A 23788-nucleotide genomic window follows, 5' to 3' on the forward strand; every position below is an offset into this window, starting at 1 on the left:
TTTTCTGCCTTCAAACTGTCTATCCCAAATGCCAGTTCCCAATACACAACTTTTAATCTCCTGCCCTCATGGCATTACAAAAGTGGTCCCCCATGTCTGAAATGCACTTTCTCCTTTCTGCCTCGGAGTCCCTAGCTCTGGCACCACCTCCTATACAGGACTTTTCTAAATTTGCCCTTTTGGAATTGCTTTGTCTATATTCATATCTAAGTGTTATAATCAGAGATTCAAGTTCCTCAGATGTTTTATTTCAGCCTCAGTACCTAGCATATGCATATGCAATAATGCTTAATGTTTGTTAAACTGAACTTGAATATACACAGAGCGTATTTATGACATGCTTAAACACACTTCTTCAGGCCACTACATTCATATTCCAAAAATATTTGAAATGAGCAAGTCATCGCATTATTAACATCCCAGCAGGCTTTTCTAGTTGTTGGGGGTGGAAGCTCAGTTTTCACGTGAACAGTCTCGAGCAGGTAAAAGTGAGGACTTCTGAACCTCAGAATTCTCACGAGGCCCCCCAGGGAACAGCTGGGGATTGAGGCATGAAACATGGGCTATCTCGTGCATTTCCACCTCTTCTCAGTGGGAAACTTGTTGGGGAGAGCATCCCACCCTTGAGATTGATCCGTGGTCTGAGCACACCTGTTGTTAATTAGCTAGGGGCTGAGAGCACGCATGGTATTCATGTGCAAACTATGTGGCAGGAGAGCTTAAGTAGGGACAGGAAAGCCTAAAGCTCTTCTTCTTGCTGCGGGGTCCCCTCCAGGGGTCCCTCCCCTCTTCCGCTCCCATCTTCTTGCTGTATGATCCTTGCCCCTTGGGAGGAGGAGGATTCCTTTCTCCTGGGAAAGAACTCACCCTGCATATGGATACATAACTAAGACCCTGAATAAAGCCTAACCCTTGTTTGACTCTGGAAAGTCTCTTCTCTTAATACGATTATCCGGTTGGCCACCGAAGACCTGGACGAAAGGTAAGAAGACTCGGGTAGCTTATCGGCCTCTAGGCCAAACATCTAGTATTACTAGTATTTCTAGTATAAATAAAGCTCCTTACAATCTGGTCTCTTTTCAATTTTCTAGTCATCTTGGTACAATATTTTCTCTACAGACAGCACTGTCCAGCCTGTTCTACTTGCTGTTTGTTCCTCATGCATGACTCTTCATCTATCATCCCAGTCTATAACTGAACAGGATGAGAAGGGTGTCCCCCCTACTCAACACCATCTTTTACTTTTCCTGATTTTCTCAGTTCAAGAGCTACCTTCTACAAGATTGCTTTGTATATAATGTGAGTGTATCTTGTCTATACCTGTATACATCTTAATGGGATGTGAATTCCTGGAGGGCCATGGCTGTTTTTGTCTTTCTTCGTATCCCCAGTGCATAGCAAAATGCTGAATGAATGCTTGATTCACTGATTCGTTTTGGTGCTCATTTTTCCAAGAACAAAAAAGGTTTATAGACAAAACGAGTTAAATTTTTGATATTTAAAATCAAGTGTCCTAATTCCGGGTGAAATTGGTTTCTAGCCTTTGTGCTTGTCTGCCGCAAGAAAGTTTTCAAATCACACCAACCAAGGAATATGACCACAAATGTTTTATTTCAGCCTCTTCTGGCCCCTGATTTTTCTTCTGTACAGCATTAAAGATCATCAAACTTTTGTGAATACTTGGGGCAGAGCGCCCAGCGCTGAGGTGTACAAATCAATATGGATTAGACTTGGCACATTCCCACACACAGCAGTCGTTTTATACAGGATTGAGACCATTCAAGGCGCTATACCGTATGTACACTGAAACCTGGCAAGGAATATATTCTCGATCAAAGTTGTGTCCCATTGAAACTGAAAACTCTGGCCTTGAAATAAACCCAGAGATCAGTTCAAAACCCACCTGAGTTCAGTTAGTTCTATATGTCACCATACAGTTAAAACTAGTGTTAACAAGTGAATAAATACAAATTAACATAACTTTCCTTACACATCAGATACTTTCGGCTCATATTTTTTAAACAATAACAACAACAATAAATCCAAAGGTATATAACAGGGGAGGAGGTATTATCTATAAAGTGCTTTTAATATCAAGCATTTTTTTTTTTATTCCAATGACCACAGCAAACTTTGGGCTTTAGATAAGCCTGTGTGCATGCAATTTCCAATGATAGTCTGCATTCATAAACAGAAAAAGTTAAAGTTTTTTTTCTTTATGAAGTTCATTAGGGCTTGGGGCCATGTAAATGCCAGTGGTACGGAATCAACACACTCAATTAACACACACTTCTAAATGTAATGTTACAAGCAGCCTGGTGGAGAAGTCAAGCTAAGGGTAAGGGGAACAGAGTGTAATCTAGGTATACTGAATGGCACTACCCACTGGATAGGCTGCTGATCAAGCTGCTGATAAGAAGGGAGAGAAGAAAAAATCAAACACAAATTTAATGGCGCCATGTACAGTGCTTCTCCAGTCATGTTCGATCTTCACGTGCCGCCTTGCGGGGGCAAGTTGGGCCATGCAATTGAGACAGCTGATTGCCTTCAATTCAAAGACCGGCCACTTGCTGCCGAGCCGACCTTCTAGAATCGTGCTAAACTCAATAATGCTGCCCTGTCTCAGGTTGAGCAAGATGTTTTTAAACTCACTGCTGGCCCTCAGTACAATATCTTTGGTAATGTCGTCTTCCTCAATGGTCTTGTTTCCAAGTTTGCTGTAGGGCATGCCCACTGTTATTTCAAACTTGTACCTATCAAACTTTTTAATGTGGCACTCGTGTTTGGCAAGATACTTGAGCCGACAGAGCTCTTCTTCTGCAGTGCTAATGTTTCCAGGGAGGCAGCTGGGGTAGGCCTCGCCATATAAGCACCTCATCCAGTCTCCGATGAAGAATGGGAGCATGTTTATCGCAGACTCGGCACTGTTATCAATATCGGTAACCCTGACATATTTGAATCGCCCTGTCCACGTGACCCTGTGTCCTTCCAGATGGCTACACAAAATCTGTGTGCGTGCCATGTTGGTTTCCTTCCAGGACCGGGGTCCACACAGGAAGCCGTACTGTTGCCAGGTCAAAGTTGAGTTGTAGACCTTCATTCCTTCTGATCGATAGACATAGAACCAACAGAAGAGCACAATGGCTGTGATCCACACAAGGATAAGCTTGACGATGGAGCTCTTGGTTAAGGACTTCACCATCTCAACCACAGAGAAGTTGGCTTTTGTCCACCAGCGTAAGAGCAGGGGTATGCTGCACAGCACCATGGTGACCATGATTTTAGTGAGCTCCAAGGAGATAAACCATCTAGAAAACTGGACAATGCACATCAAGGCAATGCCAACTGCCAGAATTGGAAGGGCAAAGAGGAAGAGAAAATAGCCAATTGATGCTCGGATAAGACCAAGACCAGAGGACTCAAGCAGAATGACAACAGACAGTTCACACCACATGAAACACACCAAGTAAGGGACCAAGTAGCAATAAGTACCTTTGAAATTCCTCAGCTGGGCCATCCTAAAGAAGAGGTAAAAGAGATACATAAATAGGAAACATGGGACGCTCACATTCAGTATGACAAAGTGACCTATGGGGACAGTAAAAAACGTTTGACCAAGGAATTTCAGGTAGTGCCAATCGACAGGCAAAGTCTTCAATACAGAGAGCAAGCCAGCAGTGACTTCAACCACCAATGCTCTTCGGGTGTAAGGCTCGGCCGAAGTACTCAAACTCATGTAACTTGTCACGGTGAAGAAAATGGAAATGACAGCCAGCTCAGAGCAAGGGATCCACTCTTTGCTGGCTATAGGGAAAGAGAAAATGACAAAGAACACAGACAACAGAAAGTGGACATAGGGCTCTAAGTGGTTCCAGCCAAAGTTAACCTCGGCTTGCTCGACATCCAAATTGGGCTCAAAGCGCAACAGTAAGTCAGTGAGGGTTCGAAAGTTCTCCCAGGCCTTACTGTCTTGAAAAACCTTCAAAGTGCAGATCACCATGGAAATGAAAGACAGGTAAAAGATGACTAATGGGATGAAAAATGCAAAAAAATCGATTGTCAGGTTGCTGATGATGAAGAAAAAGATGAGAGCATTGATGTGATGGGTTGGGATTATAGTGGAGAGCCAGTGCATGCCTGCTTTAGAAGCCATGTCGATCAGATACTCTTTGATTTCCATGATGGCATGAAGTGGGTATTTCACAACCTAGGAAGGAAGAAAATGAAATTGTAAGGGTGTGTGTGTACCAAAGTTTGAAATAAGAAGTATGTCATAAAAGCCATTTCCTCTCATTCTGCCTCTAAAAACCATAACAAAACACTTTCGACATTTATATGATTCAGTATAGTCAGCTGTACTGGACTTTGTTGGTACTTCCAAAGCTTTCTAGAAAGTCAAACAAAGTCTTCTACCGAATGGAGCATTTTTAAAAAATGAATGTCTTTCCAGGGTCCCTCCAGGCACCGATTCCTCCAGGCTTTTCGGCTGTTCTGTTTTTATACCCTCTAAACTCCCAGGCATTGCCATCTGACCTACTGATGCATCTGAAGGATGCCTAGGTCTTTTCATCAATCTGCCACCAAATCCTTAGGATTCCTGGGCATTTCTATGCACTTTGAATCGGAAATCTTTCAGATGTGTTTTCTCCCTCTACCAGAATGTGAGCTCCTTCAGAGGAGGATGTCTGTCTGTCTCTCTTTCCTTCTATTCCCTAGCATTAAGCCTGGCACGTAGAAAACAATTCACAAAATCTTTGTGATTAAAGCACCAGAAGCCATCTAATAGTCAAAAACCCTCCTGATAGGCAAAGAATCAGCCTGTGATGGCAGAATGGACAAATAAATTCTTTCCAGAGAGCCTGGGTGAGGAAGCAAATCCAAAATTACATGGAAGATGTTCAGGGGAGAAAAAGGCAGCTAGGTGATGCTATGGATAGAGTGGTTGACTTGAAGTCAGGACACTGGAATTGAGAGCCCACCTCAGTCCCTAACCTGAGTGACCCTTGACAAGTCATGTCTGCCCACTTTAGTTTCCCTATCTGTAAAATGGGGATAATTATAGTACCTATGTCTCAGGGTTGCTGTGACGATAAAATGAGATAAAATGTGTAAATTGGCAAATATTAAAGTGCTACACGAATGCTAACTATTATTACTATAGTTCTTATTTATCTTTTTGAGAAGGGGAAGATGATGTGGTAGAGCCTTAGAGGAGATCAAGGGGACCAAGGACCTAGTTGGGATAAACGAGATAAGCTTTAGGATAACTTAGTAAGCCTTAGAAGCTGCCCTAGGCCGGATGAGGGACAGAACTGTTTCATGCCCACTTCAGATTGCCCAAAGCTTGTCTACTGCTGAATTACATGCTCTCTTCCCTTATGACCAAACTCTATAACTGAACTATATTTTTGTAGTCTGGAATTTTGAGGTTGTAGGAGGTAATATCATCATTGTTGTTATTAACAGCAATAACCATGGCCCACATTTCCATAGAGCTTTTCAAGGTTTACAAAGTTCTCTAGTGGTCCAACCTAACGACTTGGGTAGTGTTGGGGGTGTAAGCTCAGTTCCATGTGGACAGTCTCGGGCGGGTAAAGGTGAGAGCTTCTAAACCTTAGAGTTCTCATGAGGCCCCCCAGGGAACAGCAGGGAATTGAGGTGTGAGACCGAGCTATCTTGTGCATTTCCGCCTCTTCCCGTGAGAAAAGTGCTGGGAGAGAGCATCCCCACCCTCGAGATTGGCCCAGATCTGAGCACACCTATTGTTATCTAACTGGCACGGTATTCAGGTGCAAACTATGCAGCTGGAGAGCTTAAGTAGGGTCAGGAAAGCCTGAAGGCACGCTTAGCGCTGAGGGGCCCTTACAGGACAGAAGGCCCCTCTTCCTTCTCTCCTCTCTTCGTTCTTCCCTCTCCCCTCTCTCCCCACTTCCACTTCTGCTTTCATTCTCTTACTGTAAGATCTTTGCCTCCTTGGGAGATTTCTCTCTCTCCTAAGGAAGAGTTCCCCCTGCACATGTAACCAAGACCCTGAATAAAGCCTAACCCTTGTTCGACTCTGGAAAGTCTCTTCTCTCATACGTTTATCCGGTTTGGCCAGCCGAAGACCTGCGATAGGTAAGGTAAGACTCGGGTAGCCCTCAGGCCTCTAGGCCTGGCAGGGTAGAGTAAGTACAAGTGTTACAACACTAGTAATGAACATGGAGGCTTCTCATTCCTTCTTTCTAACCCTATACAATGGGGAAGGTAAGAATTATAATCCCCACTGTACTGACGAGGGCCAAACTCCTAGATCCTGAGTGACTTTTACGGGGATGAAATTACAGAGCTGAGAGATGAACCTGACCTTCTTATTGCCAAGCTCAGTACTGGGCCCAATGTGCCTGGGGCAGTGCTGTGCTTGTGCCAGAGCACCCCAACTACCCAAGGGATAGAGAAGGAGGTGGGGGAAAGGGGGAACAAGGGACCAAATGGCAGCCTTGGGACCCAGGCTCTGGGGATCAAAATGAGAGTCTCAGGCTAGAGTCCAGAGATTGGTAAGGTTCAGACAAGACAAAGAATCCCAGGTCAAAGGGGCAGAGTTGGCCTGGCTTAGTTTCAGTTAGCAAATGGAGGTCCCAAGCATGGCTCACATGTAAGTATATTATCCCTTTCTGTATAGATCTCACCATATCCCTCCCTTCCTCAATAAACTCTGGCAGGCACCTTCTGCCTCTAGGATAAAATAGAGCTCTTAGTTTTATGCTTTAATAACTCCAGACAGCACGCTGCCTTTTGGAAGATGCTGGGATAAATGGGTATTTGGGGCTTTTAAAGTTCTTCATGATTTAGCCCCCAATCTGTCTTTCCATCCTCATCCTTCATTACTCCCCTTTCTACGTTAGCCTGAAGGGGGCTTTTGAGGCTTAGAGCCCACATAGATGCTGTTAGGTAGCACACTATGGTGGAGACAATCAGGAAGGTCCAAACTCAAATCCAGCTTGTGTGTGAACATGGTCAATTCAATTCACCCCACTAAGCTTCAGTTTCCTTTTCTTCAGAATGGGGATGATATCCATAGTACTTCCCTTGAAGGGCTGTATAGATCAAATGAGAAAATGTATGCCAAATTCTTTGCCAAATGTAAAGTTCTCTATCTGGGTCCATTACCATTGCTATTGGGTAAATTATTAATACACACATGCAGCCACATTACGAATGCACCCGATGATCCTCCTTCCTCTTGGTTATTTTGATAAGGATGATAGTTCCAGAGACTCAGCAAGGTCACCTCATTCACCACCACTGCCTTCATTTTACAAAAAGGAAGATCGTCATGCCTGACGTTTCCTTATGGGGAGGGGACCCAAGTTCTCACTGACCTTCAGGCGCAAGGGGAGGTCTTCTGGGCTCTTCCCTGCCAGGTCATCATCATCATCATCCTGCAGAAAAAGGCTGCTGGGGATGATTCCCTTGGCATACTTCTTGGTTATTTCAACAAAGTCATCCAGGGCGACATAGTTCTTAGCTAGGTTAGGAGAGAAGACACAGGCAAATAAACCAAAGTGTTCCCTTTACAGAGACGATGGGCAAGTCAGCCCTAGAACAGAAAGGAAACATTTGAGGCCGAAAGAAGGCCCCTGATCTTGTCATAGTACCTTGTCTGTACCTCCCTATAGCTAGCACTTAGCAGGTCTTTTGTATTATTATTTCTGTCTATGTTGATCTCCTCTACTAGCCTGTGAGCTGGACCAGTGGGTCCTCCTTAAACTTTGTGTCTTACCTAGGGCTTAGAACAGTGCTCTGGAAACAATAAAACACTAAAACGAAGTATGGTATCATGGAAAGAGTCAAGCCAAGTCAACAAGTAAACCTGGTTGGACTAGGCATCCTTCTAAAAATGGAGCTTCTAGGTAGAACCAGACAATCACAGGCGTGGAGGGGAATTTCTTTTTTTTGAGGGTGTGGGGGAGGCAATGTGGGTTAGGTGACTTGCCCAGGGTCAGAGAGCTAGTGTCTGAGGCTGGATTTGAACTCAGGTCCTCCTAACTCCAAGGCCAGTACTCTATTTACATCGCCATCTAATGTGTTTCCAAGGTGAAAAGGTTTCTGGAACATTGTGGACAACACCTGGGGGAGGGGAACAGAGACAAGTGGACCTGGAAAAGAGCCATGGTCCCAGAGTCAGGGAGATCTGGCTTCGAATCCTACCTCAAGCAGTCACTAGCTCTAAGACTGCTTCCTACACCCTATAAGGAGAATAATCATTGCTCTAGTACCTACCACAGAGCGCTGTCAAATGAGATAATGTATGTGAAGAGCTTATCTCTGTGTCAGCCACTGCAGTTATTAGAATAAATGCTTGCTGGAACCTAAATTTTAAAACGGGGCTGGGAAGAGTGGGAGGCAAAAGTTTTGTAAGAAGAGATGGGGAAAAGAAAATGATACATGGGAAGATGAAATGGAGAGTTACTAATGACTGCCTCTGTGCCACTCTGAGATCCTGCTGCTGTCTCGTCTGAGGCAGCAAGCAGCGACTGGAGAGGCCCATCAGCCCCAGGTACCACAGCTACATCTATTCTCTTACAAAATGTAGTGGTAGCAAGGGCAAGAACACCATAACTTCCAGTGATAACAGCTTATATGTCAACCAGTCCAGTTGTTTTGCCTACCACTAGGTATGCAAATGACTGGGCAGTCATTTAGGTGACACAGTGGATAGAGTGCCAGACGTGGAGCCAGGCAGATCCAAGTTCAAATCTGGCCTCAGACACTTACTAACTGTGTGACCCTGGGCAAGTCACTTAACCCTGTTTGCCTCCATTTCTTCATCTACAAAATGAACTGGAGAAACAAATAGCAAACCACTCCAGTATCTTGGCCAAGAAAATCTCAAATGGGGTCATAGAGAGTCAGACATGACTGAAATGACTGAATAAATGACCAGCAACATACAAATGATTAACTTCCTTCTAAAAGGGGACCTTTGGGGCTAATGAGCTATTCCTTTATGCAGACCCTCATCTCCTCCCCTTTGGACTATCGCAATAACCTGGAGGTTGATGCCTGTCCTGCCTCAAGACTCTCCTCCCCTTTAGTCCATCTCCCACTCAGCTGCCATGTGGTCTTCCTAAATATCCTCCATGATCTGATGTTCCTTTGTGGTCAAATTCAGTGGCTCCCTATTACTTCCAGGGTTAAGTATCAACTCCTGTTTGGCTTCCAAAGACCTTTATAATTGGACCCCTTCCAACCTTTCCAGCCTTCTTACACATAACTTCTTTCCATGTTCTTTACACTCCTGTAATGTTGTTTTTGTTCATGGCGATTCATCCGCCAACTCTGTCTTCACTGACTGTGCCCTGTACCTGGAACACCCTCTTTCTTCACCTCTGCCTCCTGGTTCCCTAAAAGATTCAATTCAAATCTTGCTTTCCAGAGGACACCTTTTCCAGTCCCTCTACCCAAGCTACCTTCCCTCTGAGATTTCTTCCCATTTACATAGTGTTTGCTTGATCTCTTCCGTTAAGATGTAAGCTTCTTGAAGGCAATGAGGGTGTTTTTGTCTGTCTTTGTACACCCAGTACTTAGCACACAGGGCAAGGAATGAGGCAGAGGGAGGGAAGGCTGGAAGCACGGGCTGGAGCCTGAGAGCGGCAACATTCACTTAGTAATTACTACATGCATCTATGTGTACAAACATGAAAAGACACACACTATATCTATATACATATACACACATGCACGTACCCAGGTGCCACATATACTCATATATATGTGTATACATATCTATATTTAACATATTACATATAATACCCATATATAAAACATATAAAAATGTCCATATGTACATGTACACATGCACAAATCTATCCATATTTTGTTTGTTGTTTAGTCATTTTTCAGTCATGTCCCACTCTTCATGATCCCATGTGGGGTTTCTTGGCAAAGGTCTTGGAGTGGTTTGTCATTTCCTTCTCCAGTTCATTTTACAGATGAGGAAACTGAGGCAAACTGGGTTAAGTGACTTGCCCAAGGTCACGTAGCTTGCAAGTGTCCGAGGCTGGATTTGAACTTGAGTCTTCCTGACTCTAGGTCTAGCACTCTATCCACTGAGCCACCTAGCTGCCACACCCACACCCACACCCACACACGTGTGTGTGGGTGTATGTGTATATATGTCTGTGTGTGTATACATACACAAAATCTCCCTAGCTAAACCATAAGCTCTTTGAGTCTCATCCCCCTCAGCATCTAGTACTGAGCCCTGCACTTACAAAGGAAAGCATGTTGATGAGGAGGATAAAGAAACAAGATTTTGAAAGTGCTTTGAAAAGCAGCCAGTGCTGCATCTACACAGATACTATTTTATCTAAATGATCAAATCCCAGAGTTGGAAGGAACCTTAGAAATCATCAAAATGATGCCCATGTCTGCATTAAACCAACAAGCACACTGGGGACCAGAGAATGAATAATAACACAGAGCATTTATACAGTACTATAGGTTCACAAACACTTTACAAATATCTCATTGGATCCGCATACTAGCCCTGAGGGGGAGGTGCTATTGTGATTAATATTTTTACAGATGAAGAAACTGAGGCAGACAGAGGTGAAGTGGCCTGCCCAGAGTCACACAGCTTGTGTCTGAGGCCAGATTTGAGCTTCAGTGCTCTAACCACTGTGCCATCTAGCTGTCTTTAGGGAGAAAGAAAGTGACTTACCTAGGGTCACATAGCTAGCTGATAGCAGATCCAGCAAAGAGCTGCCCATAAGACTCCATTAACAAAATACAAATCACAAATCATTTGGAAGTCAAAACTGAATGGAATGGGAGGAATTATTTCCCGTAATCTCCACCATCTCTTTCAAATTCTCTTGTCAGGAAGCGTTAACAACCTCCTACTCTAAGTGTCTTACAGAAACTTTTCTGTTCTGAATGCCATTAGGTACCTGACACCAAAAAGTTTTTTTAATTAAAAATTGATATTCAAAATATTTTCTAGCTTCCATTCTTCCTAGCTTCCCCCCACCCAGTTTTTTGATGACAAATTTCCCCCCACATCCCTCTTATTTTTTTTTTAAAGGGTGTACCAGTGCCTGTCCATAGGAATATGTTGATTCATTTACTATTCTATTACTTCAGCTGTTACTTAAACCTGCAGTAAAATTCCTGGCCAAATTGTTTCACAGTCCCCTCAGAAGCTGAGCCAGAGGTCTGCAGCAATCTGCTGAGAATGATGACTTTTATCCTAAAAAGGGTTTTTAGTGGGTAAGGAGGAGAGTCAAGACAGGGAAAATAGCTGGAAGAGAGGTGCTGGACAAGCAGGCCATGAGCCCCAAGCTCTGGTGAGGAAGCACCCAGGGACAAAGTTGGGGATGGCCCTTGGCCTATTAACAGGGCTGTGTATAGAGAATGTCAGAGCTGGAAGTAACCAGGGATACCATCTAGGTGTCAGAGGGGTTCTTTCCAACTGTGACAAATTCTCCTTTCTGCACCTGAGGCCTCCCCCATGGTACTCTCACATCTCTCCTCGCTAAACAACAAATAGTAGAGCATTAGTATACATGAATTTAATCATTACTAATACTAATTAATCATTAGAATAAATGAATCATACTAGTTAATCATTACATTAATCATACTAATTAATCATGAGTATAAACTTTGGCATTTTTGTGCTAAATTAAAATCAATGTGTCTCCCTTTCTAGTGGATTTTCCAGAGTGTAAGATGGCGACAATGTTACCTAACAATGACTCACATCACAGGATTGATTAGAGATTCAGAGCTGGATGAGGCCTTTGAAGTTGTTCAGTCAATCCTCTCATTTTTTAAATGAAGAAACTGAGGCACAGAGCAGTCAAATGTCTTGCTGGTAATCTCAGAGGTAGGATCTGAACCCTGGTCTCCCTGACTGAGTCCAACACTCCATGGCTCAGAAGACAAAGCAATACACCTGGAGTTGGGAAGACCCAAAGTCAAAGCCAGTCTCAGACACTTATTTGCTATGTGACTTTGGGCAAATCACTTAACTTCTGCCTGCCTCAGTTTCCTTATCTGTAAAATAAAATCTGTAAAAAAAAAAAACAACATCTACTGCCCAGGGTTGTTGTGAGTATCAAATGAGATATTTGTAAGGCACTCTACAGACCTTTAAGTCTTATATAAATGCTATCACCATCATCATCGTCATCATCACACTATTCTGCTGTTTACCCCAGAGAGAATAAGGAGCACTAGGTAGAAATCAGGATTGATGGACAAAACTTAAGGGAGAGAAAAACTCCCTAAACCAAGCTCATCAGTTGTGGAATATGAGCTGATTTAGGAGTTGGTGGAGTCCTTTCAATGGAGGCTGACAAGCCATTAAGGTTTTCCAGGTATGTTGCAGAGAGCATGGCTTGATCAGGTACTGGCTGGATTAGTTGGTCCCTGAGTGCCTTCCCATTTACTGCTGTTTGTGTCCTCTGTTCTCAAAGAGGCTTGCTCGTGAACTGGACTGAAGTGAGGCAGAGCTGTGCAGTCATCAGCCTCACTCCTTCAAAGTGTATGGGGAGTCAGGATTCTTGGGTTGGAATTCCACTTTTAACAGTTACTAGCTATGTGCCTCTGGGTAGTGAAGTTCATCTCTCTGGCCCTTAATTTCTTTATCTGTAAAATGGGAATAATTACACTACCCAACTCAGTAGGTTGCTATGAGGAAAAGTACTTCCTAACTCTTAAGATGCTAGAGAAGGATAATCAGTTATTTTTTTATGAAAAGTCCATAGTATCTTCAGATCGTGGCTTCTTTACAAGATGATGCGCTCATCCACGAATACAATGTTTCTTTTAAAATGATGTAAAGGTGACTATGTTCCCAAAGGGCTTCAGATTCTTTGAATATCTCTCTTTAAAAGGTGATATAATATAAAGAGCATTTGTCGCTTCTGAGTCTGAGCCAGGAATGACCTTAGCACATGGGATGTCAGAGAAGGGGCTTTGAATTTAGCTCTTTTCAAAGGACCCAGATAAGGTAAACAAGGTGAATCATTCCCAATAGGAAATAATATGAATCCTTCAGTCATCTCTGAAAATAATCAGAATAGATGAAATGTCAAGGCCTTCCTACAGAAAGAAAGATGAAGGTGCAGTGAGGGGAACAGGCCTCAGAGAAGATTTGTGTGTGTGTGTGTGTGTGTGTGTGTGTGTGTGTGTGTGTGTGTGTGTGTGTGTGTGTGCCCGCACGTAAGAGGTGCTTAAATTAAAAGACGGAGGGCAAACAAGAATTCTGTGCTTACATTCACTGCTGACTAACCGCTCCAGCATTCTTCTCTGTTTCTGGATTGATTTTGGAATGGGGCCAGGCTGCTTTCCACCATCTGCATGACAACAAGAGTTTATCAAAAATCAAAATCAGTCATCCGGTGAACAAATATCTGAGCTATAAGGTCTGCAAGCAGTTCTACAAAGCAAAAATATCAGGAACATGCCTCTAAGTCCCCACCTCCACTTACCAGAAAAATTCTCACTGTTCAAGACAGGGCCCTACTAAATTCCTCCCCTTCCATGAAGACCTCCCTGACTACTCACTTCAATTTTGATTTCCTGTGACCTCCTCTAACACTTAGAGAGTCAGAGTTAATCTTGGAGCTTTGCTGTTCTCCCCTGAAGATGGGGGATAATTCTATCTACTTCAAAGTGAGGCCCAAATGACAGGATAGAAGGGAAGGTATCCCAGAGCTGTAAAGTGTTAGATAAATTTAATGTGATGAGATTATTAATAATATCATAACAGATTAATACTTCTTGATTAAGCTTTTGCATTGTGGGATCTTGAGCATATGTTTTATGCAGTCTGTTACACATATCACATATACACATGTATACACACATGTGTATGCATACATGTATATGTGTATGTATGTATATATACTGTTGTTTTTGTCCTTCATTCTTGAAGAGGACCAAAGTGACATCACTAAGCTAGAGTCAATTGCAATGAGTCCAACTGAGGCTGATCAGACCAATACAAGCTCAGAATGCTCTATCACAGCATCAGGCACAAATAGTCCGTGTAGATAGCTAGGATTTAATGAATTCTAGTGTCCCTCCTAGCACTGACATTCTAAGTTCTAAAATCTTACTTAACTCTGTGCTTTGAGGTTTTCTCTCACCTCTGAAATTCTGTGTTCTAAGGATCTTTGAGCTCTGAAAACCATATTTTAAGGACCCTCTCAGCTCTGATATTGTGTGTTCTAATGCTCTACCTAACTCTAAAACTCCGTGTTCTAGTGTTCCTCCTGGCTCTGGAATTCTATGTTCTAAGGACTCTTTGAACTCTGAATTCCATATTTTAAGGACTCTCCCATCTCCAACATTCTATGTTCCAAGGTCCCACCTAACTCTAAAACTCTGTGATCTAATGTCCCTCTCAGCTCTGAAATTCTATGTATTAAGGACCCTTTCTCTGAATTCTGTGTCTTAAGGACCTCTCCAGCTCCAGCATTCTACATTCTAAGGACCTTCTCAGTTTTGATATACTATGTTCTAAAGTTCCACCCAACTCCACTACTATGTGATCTGAAATTCTATGTTCTTAGTTCTTTGAGGTCTGAATTCTATGTTTTAAGACCCTTTCCAGTTCTGACATGCAGTGTCCCAAGGACCCTCCCATAGAAATTCTATGTTCTAAGGACCCTTCAGGATATGAATTCTGTTATCTAAGGGTCTCTCTCACCTCTGAAATTCTAGTTCTAAGAACCCTCCTAGTTCGTATTCTATAATCTAAAGAACTCAATATCTCTGAATCCTATGTTCTAAGGTCCCTTCTCCACCCCACCTCCAACTCTGTCTTAGGGTATTCTTTGTTCTAAGATGCTTCCTAGCCCTGCCATTCTATGTGCAGCATATAATTCAATGCTATAAAGCTCTTTCCCATAGGTATTTGACTCTCAGAATAATCTGCTGAAGTAGGTAGTACTACCACCTCTATTTTACATATGAGGAAATGGCTGTCAAAAACTGAACTCACCTACCCAAAGATGGGACTAGAACTCAGGTCTTTTGGACTCAAAACCCAGTACTTTTGCCACTACTCCATGCAATGCTGGTGCTCTTTAGGAAATCATTCCTGGTACCTATTTACCTTGTTCATTGACTTGGCCAACATTCTCTAGAAGCTCTGAAACTGCCACCTGTTTTTTCTTCTTTGGGTTGAGTTTCCAATACATGACTAAGGCAGCTTTTCGCACAGCCCTCTCTAAATCGGTCTCTGAGGACAATTTTTTCACTTCCTGCTCATTTTCCGACGTGATGCCTAAAAAAAGACAATGAGGAACATTAACCACCATTATCCCACATTGCCAGGAAGTCATTAGACAAGAGCTGACAATTTATTACTCCATCAAGTTAATTTCAAAAATCTTGGCCAAGGTGATTTATGCCTCCAGGTAAAGATAAGCTCCTTCTCTCCCCCAACTCCAACACTTCTCCCTACTCCCACCAACCAGATGAATACTATTAAGGGATCTTCTGTATTTTTACTTAGTTTCAGTAACTATCAGAAAATATCAGGGAAAATTCTTCAATCAATTATGGGCAGCTGGTTGGAGTTTCTTCTCTAAAATTAAATAAAAAGCTTTGTCCAGGTCCACACAATGCTTTTCAAGTAAAGTGCCCCCACATTCACCTCTTCTGTCTGCCAGGCATCGACGTAGCAGCTTGACAGCCTCTCGCCGGCCTTGCTTTGCAGCAAGAATTAGCCAGTCCACAGCACTGCAGTTATTGAGTTCTTCATCTGCATCATCTGCTAATTTCAGGTAGTGTTTCCCCACCTAGGAACCCAAAGGAAGATGATTCACAGCCTCTGAATTAACATAATATTCAGTTGGTTTATACACTCAGTTCATCATCTTCCATGATCTGTCTGACCCACCACCTTACCTTCTCTGATGACCAATCACCTGCCAAGTCCCATTTCTACTCCACATATTCCAAACTCCTGCCCCATCCTTCCTGCCTCTATTCCCCACTCAATCTCCTTTTAGCCTCCTGGATTCCCTCTACCCACTGAATGTCCCTGGTAATTCTCACATGCTTTCATCCTGAAACGTCCAAATGTCTATCTCAGGATTGGCTAAAAATTCAGATAGTTCAATCTGTCCATTTCCTAGGACCTCAAAGTCAGAGTTAGAGAAAGTTGAAAGAGAATCTCATAGAGTGAAAAGGACTATGGAGACCATACATACAGTCAAATCTCTTCATTTTTAGGGAGGCACAGTGGATAGAATGCAGAGCCTGGAGTCAGGAAGACCATCTTTGTGAGTCAACATCTGGTCACAGACACTTACTAGGCGTGTGATCACAGGCAAGTCATTTAACCCTGTTTGCCTCAGTTTCATCATTTGTAAAATGAGCTGGAGAAGGAAATGGCAAACCACTCTAGTATCTTTGCCAAGAAAACCCCAAATGGGGTCACAGACAGTCAGATACAACTGAAATGACAGAACAGCAGAAAATACAGAAAAAAAGGAAAGACTCAGTCACACAGCTTGAGGGAGAACTACTTACTTCTTTAGAATGAGGTTAATTTCTAAATTGAGAATTTCTAGAAACTTGGACTTTAGTACCACGAGATGGACATGAAGGGCAAACATGCCTAATTTTATAAAAACAGATGCTTCTCTACACAAACTATAAAGGAAATTTTTGATGCTGAATCTCATTTTCCCAATGTCTTGCATTATGAAAATGGAGATGTGTTCTTCTAAAAGCATTTGGGGCACAAGGCTTAAACATCACAGCATGAAAAAAAAATCCTTGGAGGATTTCACACATCTAAGGAAAATTATAGTTTTAAAATTAAGACAATATAAAAATAAGATGATACAAATGAAAAAATCTAGACCTAGAATCAGAGAATCAACATCATGGGATCATAGAATTAAAGCTGGAAGGAACCTTGGAAATGATTTTAAGTCTTTCATTTTATAGATTAGGAAACTAAGGACCAGCGAAGTCAAGTGATTTGCCAAAGGTCAATCATTATATGCCAGAGGCAGGATTCAAACTCAAGTCTTCTTGTCTATAAAGCCAGATCTCTATTCACTCTGGCATGCTATTCTAGAAATATGATCTGATGTTATTATAACATAACTATACATTCCCAGGTAAAATTCCCACATGATTTGTGTTCCAACCTTAGAACTGTATGATAAAATTTCACATTATTTTCTTGATGAGTCAATCAAATATTTTATAATAAATGGAAATTTTGGTTATTTAATTCCCTCTTCGAAAGCTAAAGGCAAGCCCAGGCCTACACAATTCCACTTTTCTCATCAATCCCCCCAAGTCACTACCTTATATTCATTCTGCCTTCTGCCACATCTGCTTGTGCCCTGTGAAAATGACTAATGAAAGTCAGAGTGTGGGAGCTATACTCTAAGTATTTATGCTTTCTTAAAAGCAGGTTGGCTTATTTTTTTTAAATGATAAATCCCGCCATCTGCTTTCAGAGTCCAGCTTGTTAGCCTACTCAAAATGTGTTTTCCTGGGTCTTTAAGGAGCTAAGCAGGAGCTAAACAGGGCTTTTAATGAAGGTTTTGCAATACTCTCACCACTTCTTTTCAACCCTGGACCACTTACTAACCAGGTGCCCAATTTTAAATACATTGGCATCACCTTTGAAGTGAAGGTACAGTAAAGGGCACCAACTGTTTTAAATGGCAGGAATTTATCTTGAAGCTCCTCCAGACCATGGGATTTAGAGTTGGAGAGGAACTTAGGAATCAGCTTCCTAAGCTTATCTCCTTTTTTTACAGCTAAGGCTCAGGCAAGAGAACTGACTGGTCCAAAGTCACGAAAGCAGGAACTAGAAAGCTAGAATTTTAAGCTAGGTTTTCCAACTCAGTACTAGGAATCCTCATTATGCAAGTAAAATATAAAAAAGAAAAACAAAAACTGATTGCCTTTTGGTTACTTGAAAATGAAGAAGAATCAATATCAGCAGAAATTATGTTTCATTCCATAAAGATTTCTGAACCCCACATTTTTCCCTTAAATTCAAGTTTGTTTTTCTATGAGTACCATGCCCCTTTCTTCCACTAGAAAACCCATGGCAATAAGAATTTGTACTCCATCAGGAAAAGAGGGAGATTGACCATAAGCAATGGGAGTCAAGACAGTGACACCACCCTCCTCATTTTGTAGATGAGGAAATTGAGGCTAAGAGGACTAAAATGATTTGCCCATGGTCATGCTACCTAGAATGAGTCAGACGTGGGATCTGAACCCAGGTCCTCTGACCTCAAATTCAGTGCTCTTTCTACCTTCCTCTGCAGCTAGAACCAGTTACTAGAACCCAAGCCATTTAATCCTCAAATTCAGTGCTCTTTCATTATGACTGTCTTTAAATATCTCTGCAAAGTTCAGGGAACATCGAAAAAGAACAAGGTACTCCAAACTCAATACTGGTCTAACAGAAGTCAACTAACTCAGCCAATTTACAAAGAAGAGACAAGTTATTGGAAGTCTATGTGTCTTCAGTTCTGTATCTTCTCAGAGCCTAGTACAGTGTTTGGCATGTAGGAGGTGTTTAATAAATGCCAGGTGAATAAATGAATGATATTGAAGGAAAAAGCTCCCAAGAGTCAGTAGGCAGTTGCCTGAACCATGATGGATAATAAAGAAAAGCTTTGAACCCTCTGGCACAATCCTAGTTAGAGTATAAACAGTAATTTACCTAATTCTAAGGAAACTTTAGATAGTAATCTAACTTCAACTGTAATACAGGTAGTGATTTTGCTGGTCAATTTCAGAGGCCACCAACACCAGTCTTACCCTACTGACACAATAGCATTTCAAAATAAGAAACCTATCTATAGGGCCTTCCCTTTGAGAATCCCAAATTCTTATACATCTTTCCCTTGTCCTTTCATAAAAATGAAAATATCAGTGATCTGCCTTTTTATCTTAGCCTGCTATGGTAGAATAATGGTCTTTTCTTCTATATTTGATATTTGGGAGGAAAAACAGACTTATAAAATGGACTTATAAAAAAGTGGCAGGGAGAACGTCACAATGGATAAGGTCTCTTTGTGTTGATATCACTACAGGTGACATAGCAAATGTCCATAAAATTGTTGTACTTCCTGCAAGAAGTGTAGCGAGCACTGATCTCACAAGGTAACATGGTAAAAAGAGGGCCAACACTTCCTGTACACTCAGGGAAACAAGGCGCTGATCAGAAGCTCTGGCTATGGGGGGTCAACATGGCTGATGTTTTCAAAAAAGGCCAAGACCAAGGGTGGGGATCCTGCAGCCTTGAAGCCACATGTGGTCCTCTAGGTCCTCAAGTGCAGCCCTTTGACTGAATCCAATGTTCTGTGAAGTTTGGATCAGTCAAAGCACCGAACTTCCCACCTTTGGCCAAGACCACAGGGAAGACTGAACTAAAGCCTGAATGCGTTGAATCCAAGTGCAAGTCTATTCAGTGGCGTAAGCATTTTGAACTAGGAGGAGAAAAAGGAAAGGGCCAAGTGATCCCGTTCCTAGTTTCCTCCTTTTTTTGTTTGTATAATAAAAACAATCAAAACGCTGAAACTACAAACAAAACAAAACAACTAATGGACTTACCTCTGTCTGTGCCTTGGGGTCTCCTGCCTTGGCCTTTTCCAGAATTTCTTCAAAGGATATTTCTATTTCCTCTTTCGTCATCTCTTTAAAAGGAAAAACCAGATAAAAGCACAGGTCAGAACTTGAAAGGCAAAACCAGTTTCCATCCATTGATTCATTCAACTAACATTTACCAAGGAATGTCCTGTTTACATGGTAAAATTAGGACTTTTGAGGCCCTGTCCTGGGGACTGTGGGTGGATTCTTTAAAGATGAAGTGGACACATTCTTGCTTCCAGGAAGCATATAATCTACAATAGTGGCATGAGATGTGAGCAAATATTCAAACTACAAAGTATAAAGTGAGAATTTCTATAAAAGCTACAAGAGAAGGCTGCTTAAAGTATCTTCCCAGTGAGATAAAAATCCTGCTTTTTCTTTGTAAAATCAGGTGGGATGTTACATGGATACAAAGGAAACAAAAATGTCAACCTGGGGGAGACAAACGGACATTCTTGTTTCCATTGCATCTATTCTTATATTGTAGGTTTTATTGCAAGAGATGTGGCAAGATCCAATCTCACAAAGTAACGACAAAAAGAGGGCCACCTTATTTATATGTATGTGTGTGAACATGTATATAATTGTGTTGCATGTATTTATAAATATATGTAATTATGTATGTAATTATAAATAATAATATGCAATAATATGTATGTAATATGGAATTATAAATATATAATAAAGATTTTGTATATAGTATATATCAAGATATACAATATAATTACATATATAATTAAATATACACATATTTACAACACAACATAGTTGTACATAACAAAACGTATTCATACACAACATATGTACATATATGGTTTTTGCTAAATGATATGTATACATATACATACATACATATAATTTTTTTCCTTCTCAGCACTTGTTCTGTAAAAGGGCTCCTGCACATACGGATTTCAGAATTCAAGCTTCACACTTGACTACGCTTTCTCTTCAAGGGGCCCAAGTCTGCCAGGGAAATGAGTAGAATCCTAAATGCAAGTTATTGTGATTGAGGAACCTTAGTGTCAATAAAGGTCATCTCCATTGACCTATATATGAAGAACTTGGAATTACTTTTGGGAGTCTGGTCTGTATCCACCCATTTCAGGGTTTTGCCTCTGACAGGGGAAATTCGGAATGAGGGCCCTGTGGGAGGTTAGAGCTATCTCACCATTGAGGTCAGATTTAAAAAGTTAACAATTGAATAAAATGTCCAGGATGGAAAATAAGTTTTAAGTATGTGGTGAAAAGCATGCTGGAATTGGAGTCAGGAGACTTGGGTTAAAATCTCTCCTTTGCTCTTTACCACCTGTATGATCTTGGGAAAGACAAAGAAAACACCCTTGGCCTCAGTTTCCTCATCTGTAAAATAAGGGGGGAGGTCCTAAGGCCTCTTCAATATGTAAGGTAACATCCAAATCTAAATCTATCATCTTATATCTTAGGTACTAGAAATGCAGAGAAGAAAATGACACAGTCCCTACCCTCAAGAAACTGACATTTTACTAAGGAAATTCAGTCCAAGTTTCATTTTACACATGAGAAAATGAGGCCCAGAAATGAAAAAGGACTTTTCCAAGGTTGCCAGGGATAAGACTAGAATTCTATTTTGTACTCCCAAGTTTCACTTGAATCATGGATGAGGAACTCAACATGGTGTAGTAGAAAGAGTCCTGAACCTGGAGTTTGGAAAGACCTCGGTTCAAATGCTACTTTCAAGCTATGTGTGCCCAGGGGCAAGTTTCTTAAGCTCCTGACTCTCAGTTTTCTCCTCTGTAAAATGAGGATAAGTACCTAATGTGGCTATCTCAAAAGGTTGTTGTAAGAATCAAATAAAATAAGGTGTACAGTACCTTACACACCATAGAGTGTATATAATTGGCCACAGACATGATTTTATGTTCTTTCTTAAAAAATCCAGGGCAGGGGCATTAAATGATTCTTTAGAAAGATCTGTTGGCTGAAACAATGGTTCTAGTTCATGATTAATTTTTATCACTTAATTATTCATAGCATGGCATTTCCAAGATTGCCTCAATAGTGTAATGAAAGATTAAGAAATAAATGACACATAAAACATTTTAAATGACTTTGGCTTCAATCTGACAAGTCAAAATATTTTACCAAAGACGAACTGATATTTGAGATCAATTCCAGCTCTTTCACTGAAGGGAGAACTGGGGAAACACCAGTCTGTGTTTATTACTTTGCAACAAAAATAGAAACGGAGAATCACAGAATGGCAGAGCAGAAAGGGATCTTGAAGATTATTCAGTTTGATTTCTTCTTTTTACAGTGGAGGTAACTAAGTGACCTGTAGACAGGGTAGCCCAGTGATAAGAATGAAAGCTCTGACATTCTGAGGTCACAGATTTAGAGCTGCAATAGCCCTGTGGGGCCCTCTAGTTCAGTCCCTCTCATTTTAAGGATGAGGAAACTGAGACCCTCCCCACCCCCAGGCAAAATTTTGAGCCCATGGTCATATAGCTATTAAGTGGGGCTGGGTTAGGATTAGAAGTCAGATCTTTTGATCCTTGACCCAAAGAAGGTCAGTTGTTAAACCGGAGGGGGAAAAAAATAAGTCAGGTTACTGGAAGAAATGACAACCAATTACAGAGCCTTTATTTCAAAATGTTACATCAGAAAGGTTGGAAAGGATCACTTAGAAACTCAGCCAGAGGCACAGCATTCACTGACTTGAGAGTAGGAATGTCTTATGGGGTGGGAGCAGTATCCAGAAGGGGCCCAGGAAAAATACAAGTGCCAATGACGCCAATATTAGCAACTAAGCAAACCAAGCCAAAGCTAGGACACGATGAACACACTTGGAAGGATGACAGAATTAAGGGTTAATAAGAGCTGTCCAGGCAAAGTTGGGGCATTTGCCAATATGTTGGCTTTTGGTCAGGAAAAATCCTAACCTCATTCCCTACAGTGGTCAGCTGTAGTGGATGGAGGCAGGAGACGGTCAGGAAATGATAAGCTAAATGTCTTTTTAAATTTCATCTCTTCCTTTTCAAGATAGAAAGTTTTCTCAGAGCTGAGGAAGGAGTAAATAGCATTATTGGATGGGTGCACCAAATGGCTGGCTACCTTTTTGTGATTCCTATAGATACTCTCAGAATTCTGGAGTTAGAAAAATCTGGGGAGGTCATCCAATCTATACTTTACCCACGACGTAAATCCTCTACTACAACAGACCCTAACCAGTGGATATCCAGCCTTTGCTGGATCATTCAGCCCTTCCTGATTAGATTCTTTCATGAGGGCAAAGCAGACCATCTTTTACCTCATTTTTACCTAGCCTTTAACTACCAAATGGATATTGCCTCAGACTGAGTCCTGGGAAAGGGCTTGCAGAAGCCAAAGTCTCCCACTGCATCTGGGGCCATCACCAGTTGTCCTGGCCTATGTCTTGCCACTGGACTCTGATGACTCTGGAGAACACAGTGAGGCTGATGACTTTGTACATCCCTGCCTCAGTTAAGTCCAATTCACTTGCAAGTCAAAACATCACCCTTCTGATGTCGTTGACCGTCAAGAACCAAGGATGATCATCAACAACAATCCAGAGTTCTCTTTAAGTCATCTCTACTCTAAGTTAAATATTCCCAGTTCCTTCAACCAATCTTCCTAGAACAAGGCTCTGAGTCACCTTAACATCCTGGCTTTCTTCTAGCTTATCAATGTCCCTAATGAAATTTGGTACCCAGGACAGCACAATGCCAAGCACAGTATAGAGAAATACCTAATGAATTCAATAGAAGATGGTGTTGACATGGAGTTTCAAAGAATAATTTTATAGAATGACTTTCTCTTTTAAACAACATCCTTGTTGGGATGGATCAGGGTGTTCCTGTTTTGATTTACAAGCCATGACAACAGAGAGATACAGAAAGAGAGAAGGTGTCTCTTGTAAAGGGGTCTCACCTTTGGAACTTCCTGCCAAATCTAATCTGGTGGCACTCTCACTGATCTGTTTTTAGTGCACTATTCAAATCCCAGCGCAGATGGTAGGGGGATGGGAAGACATATTTTTTGTGCTGTTTCCCCATTCACATTATTGCTGCTGTCAATACATTTAAATTTCTTAAAGTGAGGCTGGGCTCATGCCAAAGACTTCCAGCAAAAGCATGTAATTTTACAGTTC

At 41.6% G+C, this 23788-nt stretch overlaps 1 protein-coding gene across 2 annotated transcripts in view; it reads right to left on the bottom strand.

Annotated features, from left to right (window-relative positions):
- Window positions 1–1592: 1592 nt before the first annotated feature.
- Window positions 1593–23788, bottom strand: part of WFS1 (wolframin ER transmembrane glycoprotein) — a 55476-nt gene continuing 33280 nt past the window's right edge. For both annotated transcript variants that reach the window (XM_072620187.1, XM_072620186.1), the window contains exons 3-8: window positions 19603–19685; window positions 15656–15800; window positions 15113–15283; window positions 13266–13346; window positions 7362–7507; window positions 1593–4207 (exon numbers count right to left, since the gene is read on the bottom strand). In XM_072620187.1, the coding sequence (XP_072476288.1) occupies window positions 2402–4207; window positions 7362–7507; window positions 13266–13346; window positions 15113–15283; window positions 15656–15800; window positions 19603–19685 (2432 nt within the window). In that variant the 3' untranslated portion in view covers window positions 1593–2401. The remainder of the gene's footprint in view (window positions 4208–7361; window positions 7508–13265; window positions 13347–15112; window positions 15284–15655; window positions 15801–19602; window positions 19686–23788) is intronic.

The sequence above is a fragment of the Notamacropus eugenii genome, chromosome 6, assembly GCF_028372415.1.
Source record: "Notamacropus eugenii isolate mMacEug1 chromosome 6, mMacEug1.pri_v2, whole genome shotgun sequence".
Classification (NCBI taxonomy): domain Eukaryota; kingdom Metazoa; phylum Chordata; class Mammalia; order Diprotodontia; family Macropodidae; genus Notamacropus; species Notamacropus eugenii.